This window comes from Parasteatoda tepidariorum, chromosome 5, assembly GCF_043381705.1.
Source record: "Parasteatoda tepidariorum isolate YZ-2023 chromosome 5, CAS_Ptep_4.0, whole genome shotgun sequence".
NCBI classification, from domain to species: Eukaryota; Metazoa; Arthropoda; class Arachnida; order Araneae; family Theridiidae; genus Parasteatoda; species Parasteatoda tepidariorum.
In genome coordinates, this window is record NC_092208.1 from 91,461,004 (window position 1) to 91,477,774 (window position 16,771).

General features: G+C 33.7%; 1 protein-coding gene across 1 annotated transcript in view; it reads left to right on the forward strand.

The window, feature by feature from the left end:
* Positions 1–16,771, forward strand: part of LOC107454243 (neuroplastin) — a 71,532-nt gene that overhangs the window by 10,765 nt on the left and 43,996 nt on the right. The window contains exons 3-5 of the mRNA XM_016071365.3: positions 4,174–4,297; positions 5,433–5,605; positions 9,779–9,889. Coding sequence (XP_015926851.2) covers positions 4,174–4,297; positions 5,433–5,605; positions 9,779–9,889 — 408 coding nt within the window. The remainder of the gene's footprint in view (positions 1–4,173; positions 4,298–5,432; positions 5,606–9,778; positions 9,890–16,771) is intronic.

Genomic DNA, 16,771 nt, shown 5'->3' on the forward strand with positions numbered 1-16,771 from the left:
ATTTTTTAATTTTTTTCACCTGCCTTTCTTTTTGAAGTAACGAGGCGGTTTCTATTTAGATAATGAATTTTTATAAAAGTTCTTAACGACAGAATAAACGTATTGCTGTTTTATATTAACTGTGTCATTTCGAAATCCATTCTTTGCATAGTTGTTCATTTACTTTAAGGAACACGCGGAAAATTAAATTTTTTCCTTTTGTTTCTCTATCAAAATTTTTTCAAGTTTTAATCGCGCAAACTGACATTTCGATAATAGTTTTAAATTCTTGTAAATTCGCTGCAAAAACTGAGGAAAGTCGTTATGGAAAATAACAAATGTCTTAGAATAGTTCGCAAAAAGAAATGCTCCAATATTAGTTAGAGCTAGTAAGGCCGAACGCTTCGTTCTTGAAGTAAAAGTGCGAGCTTTGCGCCAAAGTGACGTCACTAGAGAAAATCGGAGGATTGGCGCGGCGAGAGCTACTTCAAAGGAGTGAACCAGCCCTTCTATTCTCTTTAGCTCTGAACGTAACCTTTCTCGACGATGGTGTGGTTAGAGCGGGATGCATCGAGCAGGTTTCAGTGCATGCTAATCAACTTCATTCTATAGCAGTGAGATGGCTCTGACGGAAACTTGTATACCGGTATTGGTGGCAAGGTCTGCAACTATCTGCCTATGAGTGACATTTCAGTTCGCTACTGGGGATAGATATCGTTCCTCTTAAGGTGCGATGTTTCTACAACAGGCATGCTCTTGCGTAGCATATCCACTTTCGGGCAATCTTTTTTTAACCGCGAGATGACACTTTTTGACTGTCCCATTACTGCTAGTGACATTCTGACCTGCTTCCAGTCATCTAACTGCTCGTCCACGATAGTAAGAACCTAAATGATATCTTGCTAACATTTTGCACTTCATTATTGCAACACAACACTGAATTTCACAGAAATAAGTTTATCAACCTATGGTACTATTTTGGTCAAATGCCCAGTGACCCCCATCCCCCCCAAGCTCTTGGGCGCATTCATCCCCCCAAAGAAGAATTTGCTAACTTTCCCCTTCCATGTTAGCTTGTTCGAAATAGTGCTACGTTGCTTCTTTTATTTATGCACTTAAAAAAAAAATTCTCCTGTCTATATTCCCCCCCCCAAACTATTCGTTTTATTTAGTGTAAAAATTCCCCCCCCAAGCTTTAAGTGGGCGCATCGTGCGCCCACCTTCCCCCCTGATGGGGGCCCCTGCAAATGCCTAACGTTAAGAATTTTCGAATGATTGGCGACTTGACTTGATATAAGATATGATGAAGTACCTGCCCGCGTAAGTGAGCATCTCATTTCTTCATCTGAATTTTTGGCCTAAGGCGACTGTGACTAAATGGCTTTAGAAATAGTAAAATTTCCACAGATGAAAATCTGTGGTTGTTTCTCCGTGTCTATGTCTCGGGGAGGTGGGAAGAATGAGATTGTTTGCACTGCCTTTAATACAGATAACGATTGCTACTCTACCTCGCCCTCTCTACTTGATTTTACTGTCATGGGTTGGCTGTCGAGAACGCTATTTTGAATAAATGAGTTGTTCGATTGTCAAGCAGTGTATATATGAATCAGTTTAAAGGATAATGGATCACACATCTCTTTTATGTACACAGCCCATACTTTTTAAAAGTATTCATTTTTGAATAGCGATGTATCTAAAAATGGTGAGACAATCGTCACTTTTTTAGGATCACGATAGCGATCATTTACGATAACCTTGTTTCAAAATATATCGTGAAATATCGATGTCGTTAAATATCTGAATAACGATATTTTTAAAAAATTTATTCCCTTATGATATATATCATGAAGATTTGCCATTTTTTAATTTATGATTGTGAAATTTTCATTTCATGAAATATTGTCATTTTTTTTTATTACCGTGATAACAATATAAATATGTTCTCGGAATTTATTATAAATATTAATACATTTAAATTATAAGACTTTTACTGAAAACTAGAATATCGTGATGATTATTGATAGTGACAGTTATCTAACATGGTAATAATAGAAATGAATAAAAATTACCTGCCTTCTTACTTTATTTATCTAAATTACTTACCTAAAAATTACCTCCTGACCTACTGAAAAATAACATGAAAAAAAAGAACAAACATTAAATTTAATAAATTTAATCCTTGTAAACCAAAAATATTTCTATTATCATAGAACTAAATAATAAAATAATATTAATTGCAAAAATATGTTTACCGTAGGAAATCAATTTTAGATAAGAGAGCTTAATTATTTTTAAAATGTTTCAATTTTTTTAAATTTGTTAAACGGAACAAAAAGCTGTTGAAATTAAGAATATGGGAATCAAATTTTTAACCTACCTTCGTTTTTTTAAAAAATATAACTAATTATGAATCTTAGTTACGTATCCGTAAATCTGAAAATAAACTACACGCCAGGTGGGAAGTCAACAAAAAAGTGGCGACTTAAATAAACAACCGGTACTTAATAAGCAACAAAGTACAGTAACTTAATAAACAACAGACTTAAATAAACAACAAAGTACAGTAAAGTGGCTATACGCTAGTTGCCTAGGCCCCGTAAAGCTACCGTGTAGAGAATTGAAGAGCTTCTTCTTTTCTCGAAAGCGTTGCCAGATAAGAAGAATAGTATAACATAAAGATGTAGAGCATTATCTCTTTGTAAATAGAATGGATGGTGTTTTCTACACTAGGGAGCGCTGCAAGCTCGGGACTGCCTAAATTTCCGGGTTACTGTTTCAGTTGTATTTTAAAGCCATTTTGCATTATTGTGTTTTGAGATTCTTGCGAACAATGCATTTGATTACTTATTACTTATGTTTACAATGCTAACAATACTTGTGTTTACAATACTAAAAGTGTTAACACTAACGTAAGATGGTGCACAGCTTGCAACACGAACAAACAGTAATAAACAAATGGAAAGAGGCCAAATCAAGACTGCCAAAAAAGCGAGTTATTCAAAATCTAGCAATCATGTCAAATTTTTTAATAATAAATAACAAAATAACTAAAACAAATTTTCACTCCAAACTCCCCAGAATTACATAATGACATTAATATCTTATGAAATACGGCAGATTTGAGCTCAGAAATTATCTAGTTTATTTCTTTTATTGAAAACAAAATTATCCGTTTGTAAACATCGCCTATCAGAATAACATGTAGTAAGCAGCTGCAAACTTTTTAACCGGAACTAGAGTAGGTGCCGAGCTCGAGATTGTTATTGTTTACATTTCTATTGAAAACACCATCCATAGGGATCTTGCGATTTTTCGTCTCTCCACACTTTTCTCCTCTCCCTTGGCATGGGTTCGGAAAGTACATTGTCGAGAGTGTGAGACGGCTATTCTATTTGGTTGTTGTTGTTCATTTACGCCGCACTAGAGCTGCATTATGGGCTATTGGCGACGGTCTGGGAAACCTCCCTGAGGATGATCCGAAGACATGCCATCACAATTTTGATTCTCTGCAGAGGGGATGGCACCCCCGCTTCGGTAGCCCGCATATATGGCAACGTTACTTTTAAAAAGTAACGAGTAAAAGTACAAGTATTTTTAAAAAAAGTAACGAGTAAAAAGTAAAAAGTTCTTATTTTAAAAAGTANAGTCCACTGCGGGACTATTCTATTTGGAAAGAGTATTTTACGAATCTTGTGATCACACCGTTTGTGAATGCTGAAAAAAGAATGCGTATATTTTTTTGTCTCCTCTGAGGTCACAAAAATCTTCAATAGGGGGAAAAAAAGTTCTAAGTACATAGTTTTAAGAGCAGATTAGAATTTGAAAACAAAGGAATCACAGAATAACTATCTTTCAAAAAATTCTAATATCGTTTTGCCACGTTCGACTATCATATGAAATTATAAGCAACAAAAGCGTGTTTTAAATGTTTTTTTTTTAAAGTATTCATCTATAAAATAATATTCGCACCAAGTCTCAACACATTTTCCATCCGTATCTTGTGGTGTTTTCGAGATCCGCGTATTAACTTTTCCGCTTTTCACCGGTTGAGTCTAAATCACTTTACTATACCTACATACCTATTTTATATAATTATTGAAGCCGGTTGTAAATTAAGCGAGTCGATACTGGCTTAAGTGAGCATCCTGTATACATACACCTATCTGCTTGACCTAAATTCAATCGTTATTGCAGAGGAAGACAGAGAAGAAAGTGAAATCTCAGATCATAAGAAGGATAATGAATACAAATTGATTGTGAATGAATCGTACGAATTTTATTGTTCTTCAGCTCAAGACGATGATACACCAGTCACGTGGTAAGTTTGGATGAACAATCTTTTAAATTCAACCTTCTATTTGCGCATGCGAGTGTATGAAAATCAATTATAGTGCAAGTTGTTTCTATATTGGCACGCAGATAATAAGACTTTGATTTTTTTTTTATAATCTCTAATTTCTATTCCATTTTTAAATTTTTACTTTTGAAGCTACCAGCTTTTAAGGTGTTGTAAGAACTTTATCATTTTAAAATCTAAAAATGTTATTAAATTATCCAATAAAGATAATGAATATTAATTTTGCGTGAAATTATCTGCAGATGAATGAGGCTCATAAATGGGTCTTTATAAGACAAATGGTGTTCAAGCTCAGCTGTTCCAAAATGATTTTCCGTGGGCTCAGTGGAAGTGGTAAACGTTTTTTTTCCTCCCCCAAACATTTTTGAAACCTATAATTATATTTAGACTCAATAATCTATTATTTACTTAATAATTTGTTTGACTTTACACAATTATTTTAAGTAAAATTCTATTAAAAGAGAAATAGCAAATTTTTTTTGGGGAAAAAGTGCGTGATTTTTCAATGAAATGCATTGAATATACTATGAGAGGGAAAATATTACATTAGTACTTCCTATCGTAGTTTTCAAACCAAAATAAAATGACTTGATTTTTAATAACGAAATATGCTTCCCTGTTAAAAATTAGACGTTTTTTTTCTCGAAAAAATCAACATCCAAGCATTTTTTTTTCTTCATAAAAAGCTTAGTCGGGTTGTTATAAATTATACCTGAAAATTCTCTCCTTCTCCTGGAAGATTCTTCCTTTTTGGAGGGGGGATGCATAATGTCTCACTTTTTTCGATAGCATTGTCGAGAGAGTCAATCTAAGAACAAAGGAGTATTTTTGTACATAAAGCCCTTATCACTTCTGAACTATTAGTTCGATCGTTCAATTCAATTCAGCTTAACACATTTGCAGATCTAGAAGAAACTCCTTCGCATTTCCCTAAAAAAAATTGGAAGTGTACAGTCTTCGATTATCATTTATAATAACATCATAAAGCTTTCTATGAAAAAGAATCTTTGGCATTCATTTTTCCCGAAAATACCCACCACCTTTTTTGCTTTAAATCAGGGACATTTTCAGATACTAAACATAATTGTCCTTCTAGGTATAAGAACGGTCGCCGCCTGGTGGAACATTCTGAATCCAACATAGTGCTATCTGGTGCGAGTCTATTGGTGGAATACGCTCAGGAAGACGATGCAGGAGAATACGTATGTACCGTAGACACTTCACGAGTGGATGGAATATCCGGAATCGGAAGATTTTTTCATTTAAACAGTGAGCAATTCTATTAAAAGTTCTCATCTGAATTCATAGGCCGGGATAGCCTGGTTGGTAGGGCACTAGGCCCATGTCCAAGAGGTCGTGGGTTCGATCCCTGCCGACCGAGGACTCCCCGTGTAGTAAATGGTGACTCATGCACGTTAAATCTGATGAGTCTCAAAGTCCTCCGTGTTTCCGTAACAAATCAATACCTCTGGGGATACTGGATTGGAGATGGATCGTTCAGGTCAAAATTGCTATCTTTGAACGAATGAATGAATGTATGAATAGGTCATCTCTATAAACGGGTGTGACGAATGGGTGTGGTAGAAGTCAATTTCTTGGCCATAGATGGCGCCACTGAAAAACAAGGACAATCGCACCCCCTCTGACTAAATGGCATACGTCAACAGCAACAACATCAGAATTCATGTCAAATGAAATTTAAATTAAATATTGCATAAGCGTTTATAACCGTCGTTGAACAGCCGACCCAATTTTGGGTTAGCGATTGCTAATGTTTAACTCCTGGTCATTTTGAACCCAATCCAGAAGACGAGGGAACTTCTGGATCAAGTATTGGGAGAAAATTGACTTCGTGGAGGACTTTTTTTTGAGGGAAATAACCCGCATTTGCGTTACAAGGAGAGGAAAACCTCAAAAACTTCTCACAGTTAGCCTGATGGCAAGGGGACTTTAAACCCATGATCCGTCTACCACTGAGGATCTTTCACGTCAGCACTGTGGTCGGTGCAAGCCGGGTGTGGAATTCGTATCAACTAACCATTGTTGGAATTCGAACCCTGTTCACGTCATTGGAAGGCTTTATCCCCAGAGCCAGGGCCAGACTAGGCCATGACCTGGGACCCCCAATGATTAGGGGCCCCCTTAAAATGGATTATTTTTTAGTTCTAATTTAATAAAATAAAGAAAAATTTTATTTATTATTATTTATTTTAATTTTAAATATGCTTTCTTAAATGAAAAGATCTATAAATACATTTATATTTGAATAAATAAAAAATATACGAGCAAAAAATTTAATCTAAGGGTCCCAAAAATTTGAATGGCCTAGGGCCCCGCGTACGCTTAATCCGCCCGTGCCCAGAGCCGCAACGGCTCAAGCGTACATACTATTTACAACTACGACTTATAATTTAATGAGTTTCAAAAATGCTTATAAAAACATTACTTAACATAACATCGACTTATTTTAATCGCCAATTGTATTAAAATGAAATTTGACAGCTGTAGTCAAATATGTCTTATCGAGCTATAAAATGGTATTATTAATATAGCCTACTTAATAACTACGTCCTTGCTAAAGTTCGAATATCCGAACATTCTTCAATGATTAGAAAATAAAACGTTCGAAGAATGCGGACGTCCACTAGATTCGCTCCTTATTCGTAAAATCATTACCCTCCTCCAAGTCGAGAGGAGTTTATTTTTATAATTTAATTTTTATTTTTCGATTTCTTTTTTGCATATTAAAAATCCGACACCGAACTGCTCTTCTCATGTGTGAGACGCGGAACTAAAGAATATAATAACATTTCGAAACAATGAAAATATTTTTGAAGTTTTTCAAATCTAGGTTCAGGTTGAAAAGAAAGACTTAAAAGATAGCTCAAAACATACTGAAATTTTGAAAGAAAAAGCATCACTTAAGTTTTAAAATGGCGGAAATTGCAGGCTTTATAAAATATTGTTTCTAATTCATGAATATTTAATTGCTATCATAAATGCTTATTTATTTCTTACAAATGTTGATTTATAAAATTAATTTCTTTCCTTACGTCACTTCCGTTTTTTTATTTATTAATTTTTTTAAGAGTCGGAAAATATTTTATAGACAAATTGAAGGACAGTACTTTTGATACTTATTTCATTAATTTATATATTTTTTCGAAGTCAAGATAAATAAAATTATATATATATATAGAGTTTTTTAAAAATAAAGGTAGAGAAATCGGACCATGTGTTTCTTATAAAATTTGAAGAAAAACTTAAAAAGTTTCATTTTGATATTTTATCATTACCGGAATTGTAAGCCTAATGGACCGTAAACTGTATACAAAAATAGCTAGTTTTCAGTTAGCCAAGAGCAAGTGAAAAATTGCTAAGAAATGTAGAGCTCAACTAACTTTTTTTATTTTTACTACTGCTATTATTTATTTTATTTTTTAAAAAAAACACATAACAAAATGGACGTTCACAAAATTTAAATAAGAAAAAATAAAAACGTTGAATTTATTTGCTCCCGGTTAACCGGTAAGTACCCAAAAATAAAATAATCTATGTACTAAAACGCAAAATGAACGGATTAATGATACCATTTAGAAAAAAAGTAAAAAATCGCCCTACAAATTTTGAGGCTAATTATTCTCACTTAATTTTGATAATGATTCCTAATTCAATTTATATTACTCATTTTGAATACTTACTCATTCTGGAATTAATTGCTATTTATAATATAAACCAAAATTAATTTAAAAAATGGCACTCATTCGTTCAGGAGAAGCGTAAATAATCGTCATGCCATTATTGTTGCTAATAAGGCTTATTTAATTTTGGTAATATGCACCACTGCGTTGGAGCAATTTCAATGGGTACCAAAGATATTAATATAGATACAGCGTATAATATGAGTACATTTGCTACCATTAAAACTGTATCAATACAGGACAATTTTAATATAGATATCGTGGAAAAAGTTTTTTGACCGCCCCTCAAAAGAAATAAATGCCGGAGAAAATCGGTTGTTTGTAATTTGGAGTCCATCAATAGCATAATTCCAAAATGCAATGTATGCAGTTAATCGCTATTTTGATGGGATGAACTACAAAAAAAAACGTGTTTTGCTTAATCTAAATACATCGTGATAAAGACATCGGAAAGGGACATACCTATATAATAATTAATATTGGAATAAATTTAGTTTCATTCATTGTGCTGATACATGCCTTTCAGTTTTGTGCGTGATTTTGTCGAATTTTTTAGTGCCGATTTATTGATTATTATCTTTTTCCAATCCAGTATGAAGAACGGGTATTCGCCTTATTAATCAAATAAAACTCTTATCAGAATTCTCCTACTCTTCTCTAGACACACCGGTGGATCATATGACGCGTATTAACTAATCGGAATCACTTAACTATCCTGTGAAGACACCTCACTGCTCACGGAGGATCTGATATATTTTAAACTGTTATCGGAATTCTTTCATTCTCCTGTTGGACATACCAGAATATCCCATGACTATAGGGGTGACCCTCATCATATTTCTTTATATACCTGTATTTGTATTCCTTTATATGGAATAAATGATGCTTTTTCCTTTTTAAATCTAGTAAATGTATTTACATTAAATAAATTTTATTTCTTAATTGGTACATAAATGCTTTGTAAGGGATGAAAGCAGTACAGTTATGGAATTGAAACATTTATTTCAATGTACATATGAGCAATACTTTTATGTTTACAATTTATCAATACCTTCTATCTTTTATATACCGAAGAGCCATTACATTATGACCACCCTGCTAATAACATGTAGGACCACCTTTAGCCCCTCAAAACTGCTAGCACCCACCGTGGCATTGATTCCACAAGGTGCTGATAGGTAGTCTGAGGTATCTGGTACCGAGCGCTCACCAACTAGTCATGTAATTCTCTCACATTGCGTGGCAGCACGAATTTGGTTTTCCAAGTAGGACCACAAATGCTCTATTGGATTAAGGTCAGGTGAATTTGGGGGCCAAGACATGACTTCAAAGTCACTGGAATGTTCCTCGACGATTCGACCCTTAAGACATGGGGCTTTATCCTGTTGGTAAACACCATCCCCCGCAGGAAAAACTGTTGCCATGAATGGGTGAACCTGGTCTGCAACTATGTTCAAGTAGCTAACAGCCGTCAGGGATTGTTCTATGAGGATTATGGGTCCTAATGTGCCCCATGAAAACATTGTTCCTGGGCGAAAAACCATGAAAACCTGGACGAGACCATTGTTATTGATGGAGGGTGGTTATAATGTAATGGCTCTTCGGTGTATATGCTTATGACTTTTTAAGAATTGTGAGTGAAAAATGCATTCACGTGCATGAATTTTCGTAAAAACAGCAATTTTTTTTTAAAAAAAAAGTGGTTCAGATTTTTTTTTTAAAAAAAAGAGTGTATTTTCAGGTGCAGCAAGAATTGTTCAATTCCCAGAAAGAGCGAACATCGAAAACGGCACTTTACATCTTTATTGTGAAGCACAAGGATTTCCTTTGCCTGAATTTACATGGTACAAAGGTAAATAAATAGATTCTTTTATTTTTATATCAAACACAAGCATCAGGCGTCGATTTTCCGTTGGATGAATATTTACGTAAATAATCAGTTTGTCTATTGGCGATTTAAATGGCCTACAGGTGACTCAGTAGTGTTTAAATGTCACCATACTCTTCCTGAATAAAATAGGCGTTTCAAAGAAACGAGATTTTCCCAATCGCTCTGTTATTATGGTTCTGGCAAATTTCGCTTACCCCCCTCGCAGGAATGAATTGTGTTTTCTACACTAGGGTGCGCTGCAAACTCTTGACTGCCTATACTTCCGAGTTTTACTGTTTTTGGTGTGTTTTGTTGAAGCCATTTGGCTCACAACGTGATGTTTTGAGACTCTCTTGAGTAGTATTTCTTGTATTTATTAGTTGTGTTTGAAAGGAGAATCGTTATTTGTTTTAAGAATCGTCATTTCAAAATGTAAAAATTATCATTTGAAAGAATTCGTCATAAGACACTTCTAACAATATACACCAACTTCGAGATTTAAACCTAAATGATAGTTTGTAAAATGAACTTAATTTCGCTGCTCGAACACTAATGTATGATGGTGCATGGCTTGCATCAAGAACAAACAGTAATAAGCAAGTAAAAAGAGGCTGAATCAGAACTGCCGAAAAAGTGAGCTCTTTCTAAATCTAGCAAAAATGTCACCTTTTTTTTATACATCCCAAAATGACTCAAACATATTATCACTTCACAGTCATCAGAACTACTTAATATCATTAATACCTTATGATCTTATGAAATACAGCAGATTTGAGCTCAGAAATAATGTAATTTATTTCTTTTTTTTAATAACAAAATTATCTGTTTGAAAATATAGCCTCACAGAATTATCTGTAGTCAGCAGCTGTATACTTTTTAACCGAGCAGGTCAAGAGCTCGAGATTGTTGTTGTTTACATTTATATTGAAAACTCTATCCATATTCCAACTTTTTACTGAAACGTGCTACCGTAGGGGAAAAGCATGATTTGACGGAACCATGGTAATTGAGAAGGGAAAAGCGTGATTAAAATCATACAACCATGAGATGCTTATTCTATTAACGAATAGTATAGTATTACAGTTGTTTGATATATACCAAAAGGGATAAAATAATTTTTTTGTTGAAATTTGATCCGGAAAAATTTGAAGAGTCGTTAGCTGTTTCTTTAATCGAACCACTTACTTAAACTAAAAAATTGTTTCTTATTTTCTCATTTTTAAATACAGAAGAACCTCAATTCATTGTTCCCGCATCTTTTCGTATGTTGTTTAAACGGTCCCGTCACAAATGTTTTCTTATAATTGGGTACTTGCACTTTAAGAATGTCACAATACAAATGTCGCAAAAATAACACGTGACCTACGACGTCAGTTCCAGCAGTTCGTTTATAAGCAAAATGGCGAGTTAAAGTCAAGCTAAGTTTCTCCACATAAGTCAAAATGTTAATTAATGTGAAGTTGATTAAATACATCGCCGTATCGCACATCGAATTCATTGAAATATAATTCTTTCTCGTCTTTTCCTTAACTTGGATTTATCGTTAGTTTATGTATTTTATTGTAACCGTGATCTATTTTTCTTTTGTGTACCCGGCAACTTCGATGCACAGATGGTTTGTTTATGTTCTACATGACTTCATGCCTTTCTTTGTGTTAAGTAAGAACTATACAAGGATAGAATTGAAATCTTTATGAAGGAATCTTTGTTTAAGAATATAGAATGAGTCAAGAGAATTGATATTTGTCGAGCTTGCTTTACGCGAAATAGAATGGAAAGAACAGTTGCAGACGTAAACAAATGCCATATTTCAACATCCAATCAGGATCGATATACCCACACTACGTCACTTGCGGGCATCCAATTATAATAATGCTCATTTAGATCGTCTTTGAAACAATCAAATTCCCACCTCGATCGTTCAGAAATTCAACTGATGTTTTCCAAAAATATTGAATTGAATCCGTTTTTCCGAAAGAAAACAGTAACTCTTGATGTTAATGGTGTTCAGACATATCAGTTGATCAAAATATTGAAGCTTGTGATGTTTTCGGTTCAAGAAATGGTTGCCGAAGATGTCCAATGTGATACCGATGGAGAAAATGAACTTAACCGAAACCCGTGAAAACATTTGTAGCAGGCCTTTGAGCCTTTGAAACAATTAGAATATTTTAAATCAGTAAATATGTTCTATTCATCCTTCTTTGCGTCGTAAAATCTTTTGTATTGAGGTCATAATATTTTTCGATTAAGATTTTTTAGACTAATTATATATTTATTCATTTTCAATTCCATTACTTCTTTCTCAATTTTCATACATTTTTCAAGTCGTTGTTTTCCCTCATCTTTCGTTCGTAATCAGTTCTTGAGATGGAGGTTAAAATTTTATGATTTTTAAGAAAATAAACATTCGTGTGTCAAATTACTTTTAAAGTTAAGTTACTCTGTGATGCTTTGTGCAAAATTTATGTAATAATTTTACTGAAATTATTTCATGAAAAATAACTGTTTTTCTGTTCTTAAACATTGAGGCTATAACAGTTTTAAGATTATTATATTCCAATTTTAAAATTCAATGGTAGAAAACTTTATATCTGCGTATTCTCAGTAAATGGTCATTCTTTAAGAAAGAATAAAGGCGCCAGTCTCGTTTATGAATTGACCCAATTTAGTCAACTGTTAATTTATGTGTTTCGATTTTGTGTGTTCTTTTGAAAGAAAGTTAAATGACTTCGTATATGAAATCCTGCGTGAAACGGGTTATTGCCACGACATTCATTTATTCAATTCGATTGAAAGATCGCCAGAAAACTCCCTCCATTACTCGGATTGATTGGATAGGGTTTGGATCATCTCCAAAAACATCTCTCTCTCATCATTTTCCAAATGTCAGCAGCTAACTCACTTGAACTCATTTTTTTTTTTTTTGAAATTTTATTTATGCGTTATTTCAACTAAAACTTCATTTGTACCTAGCGCATAAAATCCTTTCAATTTTGTTCTGCTAGCACATTTTAAATTCGAAACGAAATGGGAGTTTAATAGCGTTCAGTTAAGCTGCAAATATTCCACAATCTCTTGATCAGCACTAATAGAAATTTAATAGATTCTTTTTCATTAATAACATTTATGATATATATCATAATACAGAACTTATTTATTTATTTCGTTAAAATGGTGTACAAATTTAGACATCTAACAAGTGTTTTGCAAAAGCCTAAAAATTAATCGGAAGACATTAAAAAATATTAATTTTATTACCTGTCATTAAAAACTTATTAAAAGCTTCAATATGTATTGTAAGCTGAGATCGTCTGATTGGCTGTGCGTTGGACTCGTGTGTGAGAGAACGAGAGTTCGAATCCAGCCGGCCGAAGAATCCCCGTGTTTTAAATGGTTACTGGTGCGCGTTAAATCTGCCAGGGTCAGAATGTCCTTCAAGTTCTCATAACAAATCAATAAATACTTTCTTTGGTACTGATCCAGGAGTTCTCTTGTCTTCTGGATTGGGTTCAAAATGACAAGGCTACGAAGTTGAACATGGATAGCCGTAAACTTAAATTTCGGTCGGCTGTTCAACGGCAGTTCAAAAATAAAATATGTACTGTAAAATAAATTAATTATAATTTTATTGCTTGACAATTTTCAAATATTATTAAAGGCTGATTAGGGATAAATAATCTAAGTTAGGCTCTCCCCCCATTTTTTTGTTAATTCAGCTTATTTGCAGTATTGTCACTACACTGAGTTAAAATCAGAGTAATTTCGTACCCAAGAAAACAAGATAGAATAGCATTAAAAACTATATCTTAAGCAAAAAATGTAGGAATAAACAAAATACACATGGAGGTAGAATTTCTAGATTTTAGTGGGATAAATTGTCTCTAGTAATATTATATGTATATGAATAAATGACAAGTTTTTATAATGTTTTCAATTTCGCTGTTTCTCATTTAAGATTTGTCAGATTTTAAAAATGTTTTTTACAATGCTGAACTAGATCAGTAACTTAACCGTCGTATAAACAGATATAACGGTTAAGTTACTGATCTAGTTCAGCCTTGGATTTTACTTCCCACTCGCTTAAATAAAAACTTGCAACTGTAAACAATTTTTTAAGGAAGATCTTTATGGAACACTATACATATGCTTCGCTGAAAAATTTTGATACGTGGTAAATGTCAATGTTCACGAATGAGTATGGACATTCATATAGTCACTTCAGTGAATGTCTGAAATATTTGTTACACACAATTTGATAGTAATTTAATAGATATTTTCATTTTTAATTATTAATATCTGGTGACGCAATGGTTGGGGTAACAATGCATCATTGTGAAAGACTGGGGTTGGAGCCCAAGTGGTGGCTTGAAGTCCACCCAGTCTCAGATCGATGGTAAAAGCTTCTATGGAAAGTAAAGGCGGTTGGCGCACAGTGCTAACCCCATTACCGCCACCCTGCCATTGGTCACTTAATTGTGGAGCCTTAACCACCATGACTCCCTTAGGGAACGGTCAATTGCGATAATGCGTTACGTTAGTAATATATTAATAAAATCTAATTGGGATAGATCAGGAAAAACACCAGTGTTGGAAATACTGGACAAGTGCATAAATAGCAATCAACCTTAACCATAAAAACATCAGGCTTGGAAACAGCGGGTAAGTCTACTTCGGAAAATACTCCTTAACATTTAAAAAAAAAAAAGAAACATTAGTTTAAGGAATACGGAGCAAGTGTATATCGAGAAATGGTCCGCATATCCCTTCTGGGATATTGAACTTTAATATTGTTTATCCGGTTATTATTAACAACAACTGAACTGAATTTTATCATTAATAACCATGTCTTTTGGTAAATGTGTTAGAAATACACATTTATCACACTGTCCGGTATTTCCTACCCATACAGATGGTTTTCTAAGGTAAAGTGCCAGTGCCATTCATATGAATAACGCTCGTACTTGCCGCTCTATGTCCTCACTGAAATCCGTAAATTAAATTCTTTGACTCGTTAATCAACGGAAGAGTTTTTCTTATTATACGTAGGTAATGTGCACATCTACTGCTTCTGTATCATTACAGTTCATAAATTTGTTTTGCTTATTCCATCAATTCATTTGTTGACTGTTTATTGACTTGATTATTAATATATTGAAACATAAATAAATGACATAATTTCAATTTCCTTAATTGTAATAACATTTTAAACAGCTTGATTTTTTGTGTTATAGTTTTTAAAGTGACTGATTCTATCAACTAATGTGTTGATAGTTTGATTGTAATATATTGATTTCTGTTAAGAATGAAAAATAAATAAATAACATTATGTTAATTTCAAAATTCGAACATGCAGAAACATTGCTATTGATTCAGTAATGATCTTATTTTCACTTTAGCGAGTGTCCAGTAGGTAATGTGTAGATTATGTAGTAGATTGTCTCGGTAATTTGGGTAAACAATTTGTTTGACACTTTAACGAATCACCCTAGTTGATTCGCACATGATATAATATCTGATTCCTACACTTTAGCGGTAACATGTACAAAGCGCAGACAAAATAAACTTTGATATAATGAATGGATCGTCCAGTTTTAGGACTCAATCTATATTGCATACGTATTTATTTGCATGCGTTCATTTGTTGCATGTCATTCTGCGTTTCTAATATGTTTAGAAAGTACGCATTATGCATTTGTTCATCGCACTTTTAGTCATATCTTTTGGGGGATTTCAAATATCTTCAAAGTGTGTTTTTAAATGTAACTAAACATTCGACTCTTTGACGACTATTACAATAAATCTCGTACAAGTGCACAAATAAATAAAAAATGAAAAAACGGACCACCCTGAATAACTTTTGTTCTAATGATTGCATCTTCACATTCTACGACTCAATCTTAATGGTTCGAGGGGTTGGTTTCAAAAATGTTAATTAATTAGTGCAAACGATATTTTAAGTTATGAAATCAGACACAAAATTGTAGTTTCTCTGAATAAACATGTCTTTCTTTCGACGAATTCGGATTTCTAACTCTCAAAATATAGGGAGTAATCGCAATCTGGGAAATAGGATCCAAATACTTTGGCATGAAAAGCTGTCCAAACTTTGGGCCTTTTAATATTGGTTTTACATTTTATGTATTTTACCATATCTTGTGAACTTTTTAATCGAATAATTTTTGCGCACAATTGTAAAATTCGTTTCACTTATTATTTTTTATTATTTCATTTAGAAATAGTGAAAAAGTTTTTTAATTGCAAGGTATAGAATTTTTTAAGTTATATTAAAAAATTAAACTCAGTGGAGCGACAGTCCATAGAGGGCCAAGGCCTACTGTGACCATCTCAGTTTTCTTGACCTTGGGCTCTGGGGTGCAGGAGCAGATGTTTCGGTTAGGTGAAACCCCCAGTGTTTAGTTCCCAAGCTTGCTTGGTACTCATTTATCGACCCACTGAAGGGATGAAAGGCTCAGTCAACCTTGCCCGGCCCGAGGATCGAACTCAGGACCTGTAGCACGGGTGCGCGAAGCGCTACCACTCAGCCACCGGGCGTAAGTTATATTAAAGAATATAACTTTAAATGGCAAAATACAAAATTTCAGCAAAATCGGTTAAATAGTTCCTGAGAAATCTAATTTTAAAAATTCGATTTCTCTGGAACTGTTTGACCGATCATTAAATCAAAAGTTATTTAGAATGGTTCGTTTTTTCCCCCGCACTGCACACTCAAACATGACACGCAACAAATGTTGAGGATAGATTTTCATTATAAACATTCAAACCCATTGACTGCCTTAATAACATTACTTTCTGTTTCAAACGAATGCTACATTTCTTTTTAAACAAAATAACGATGCTTTC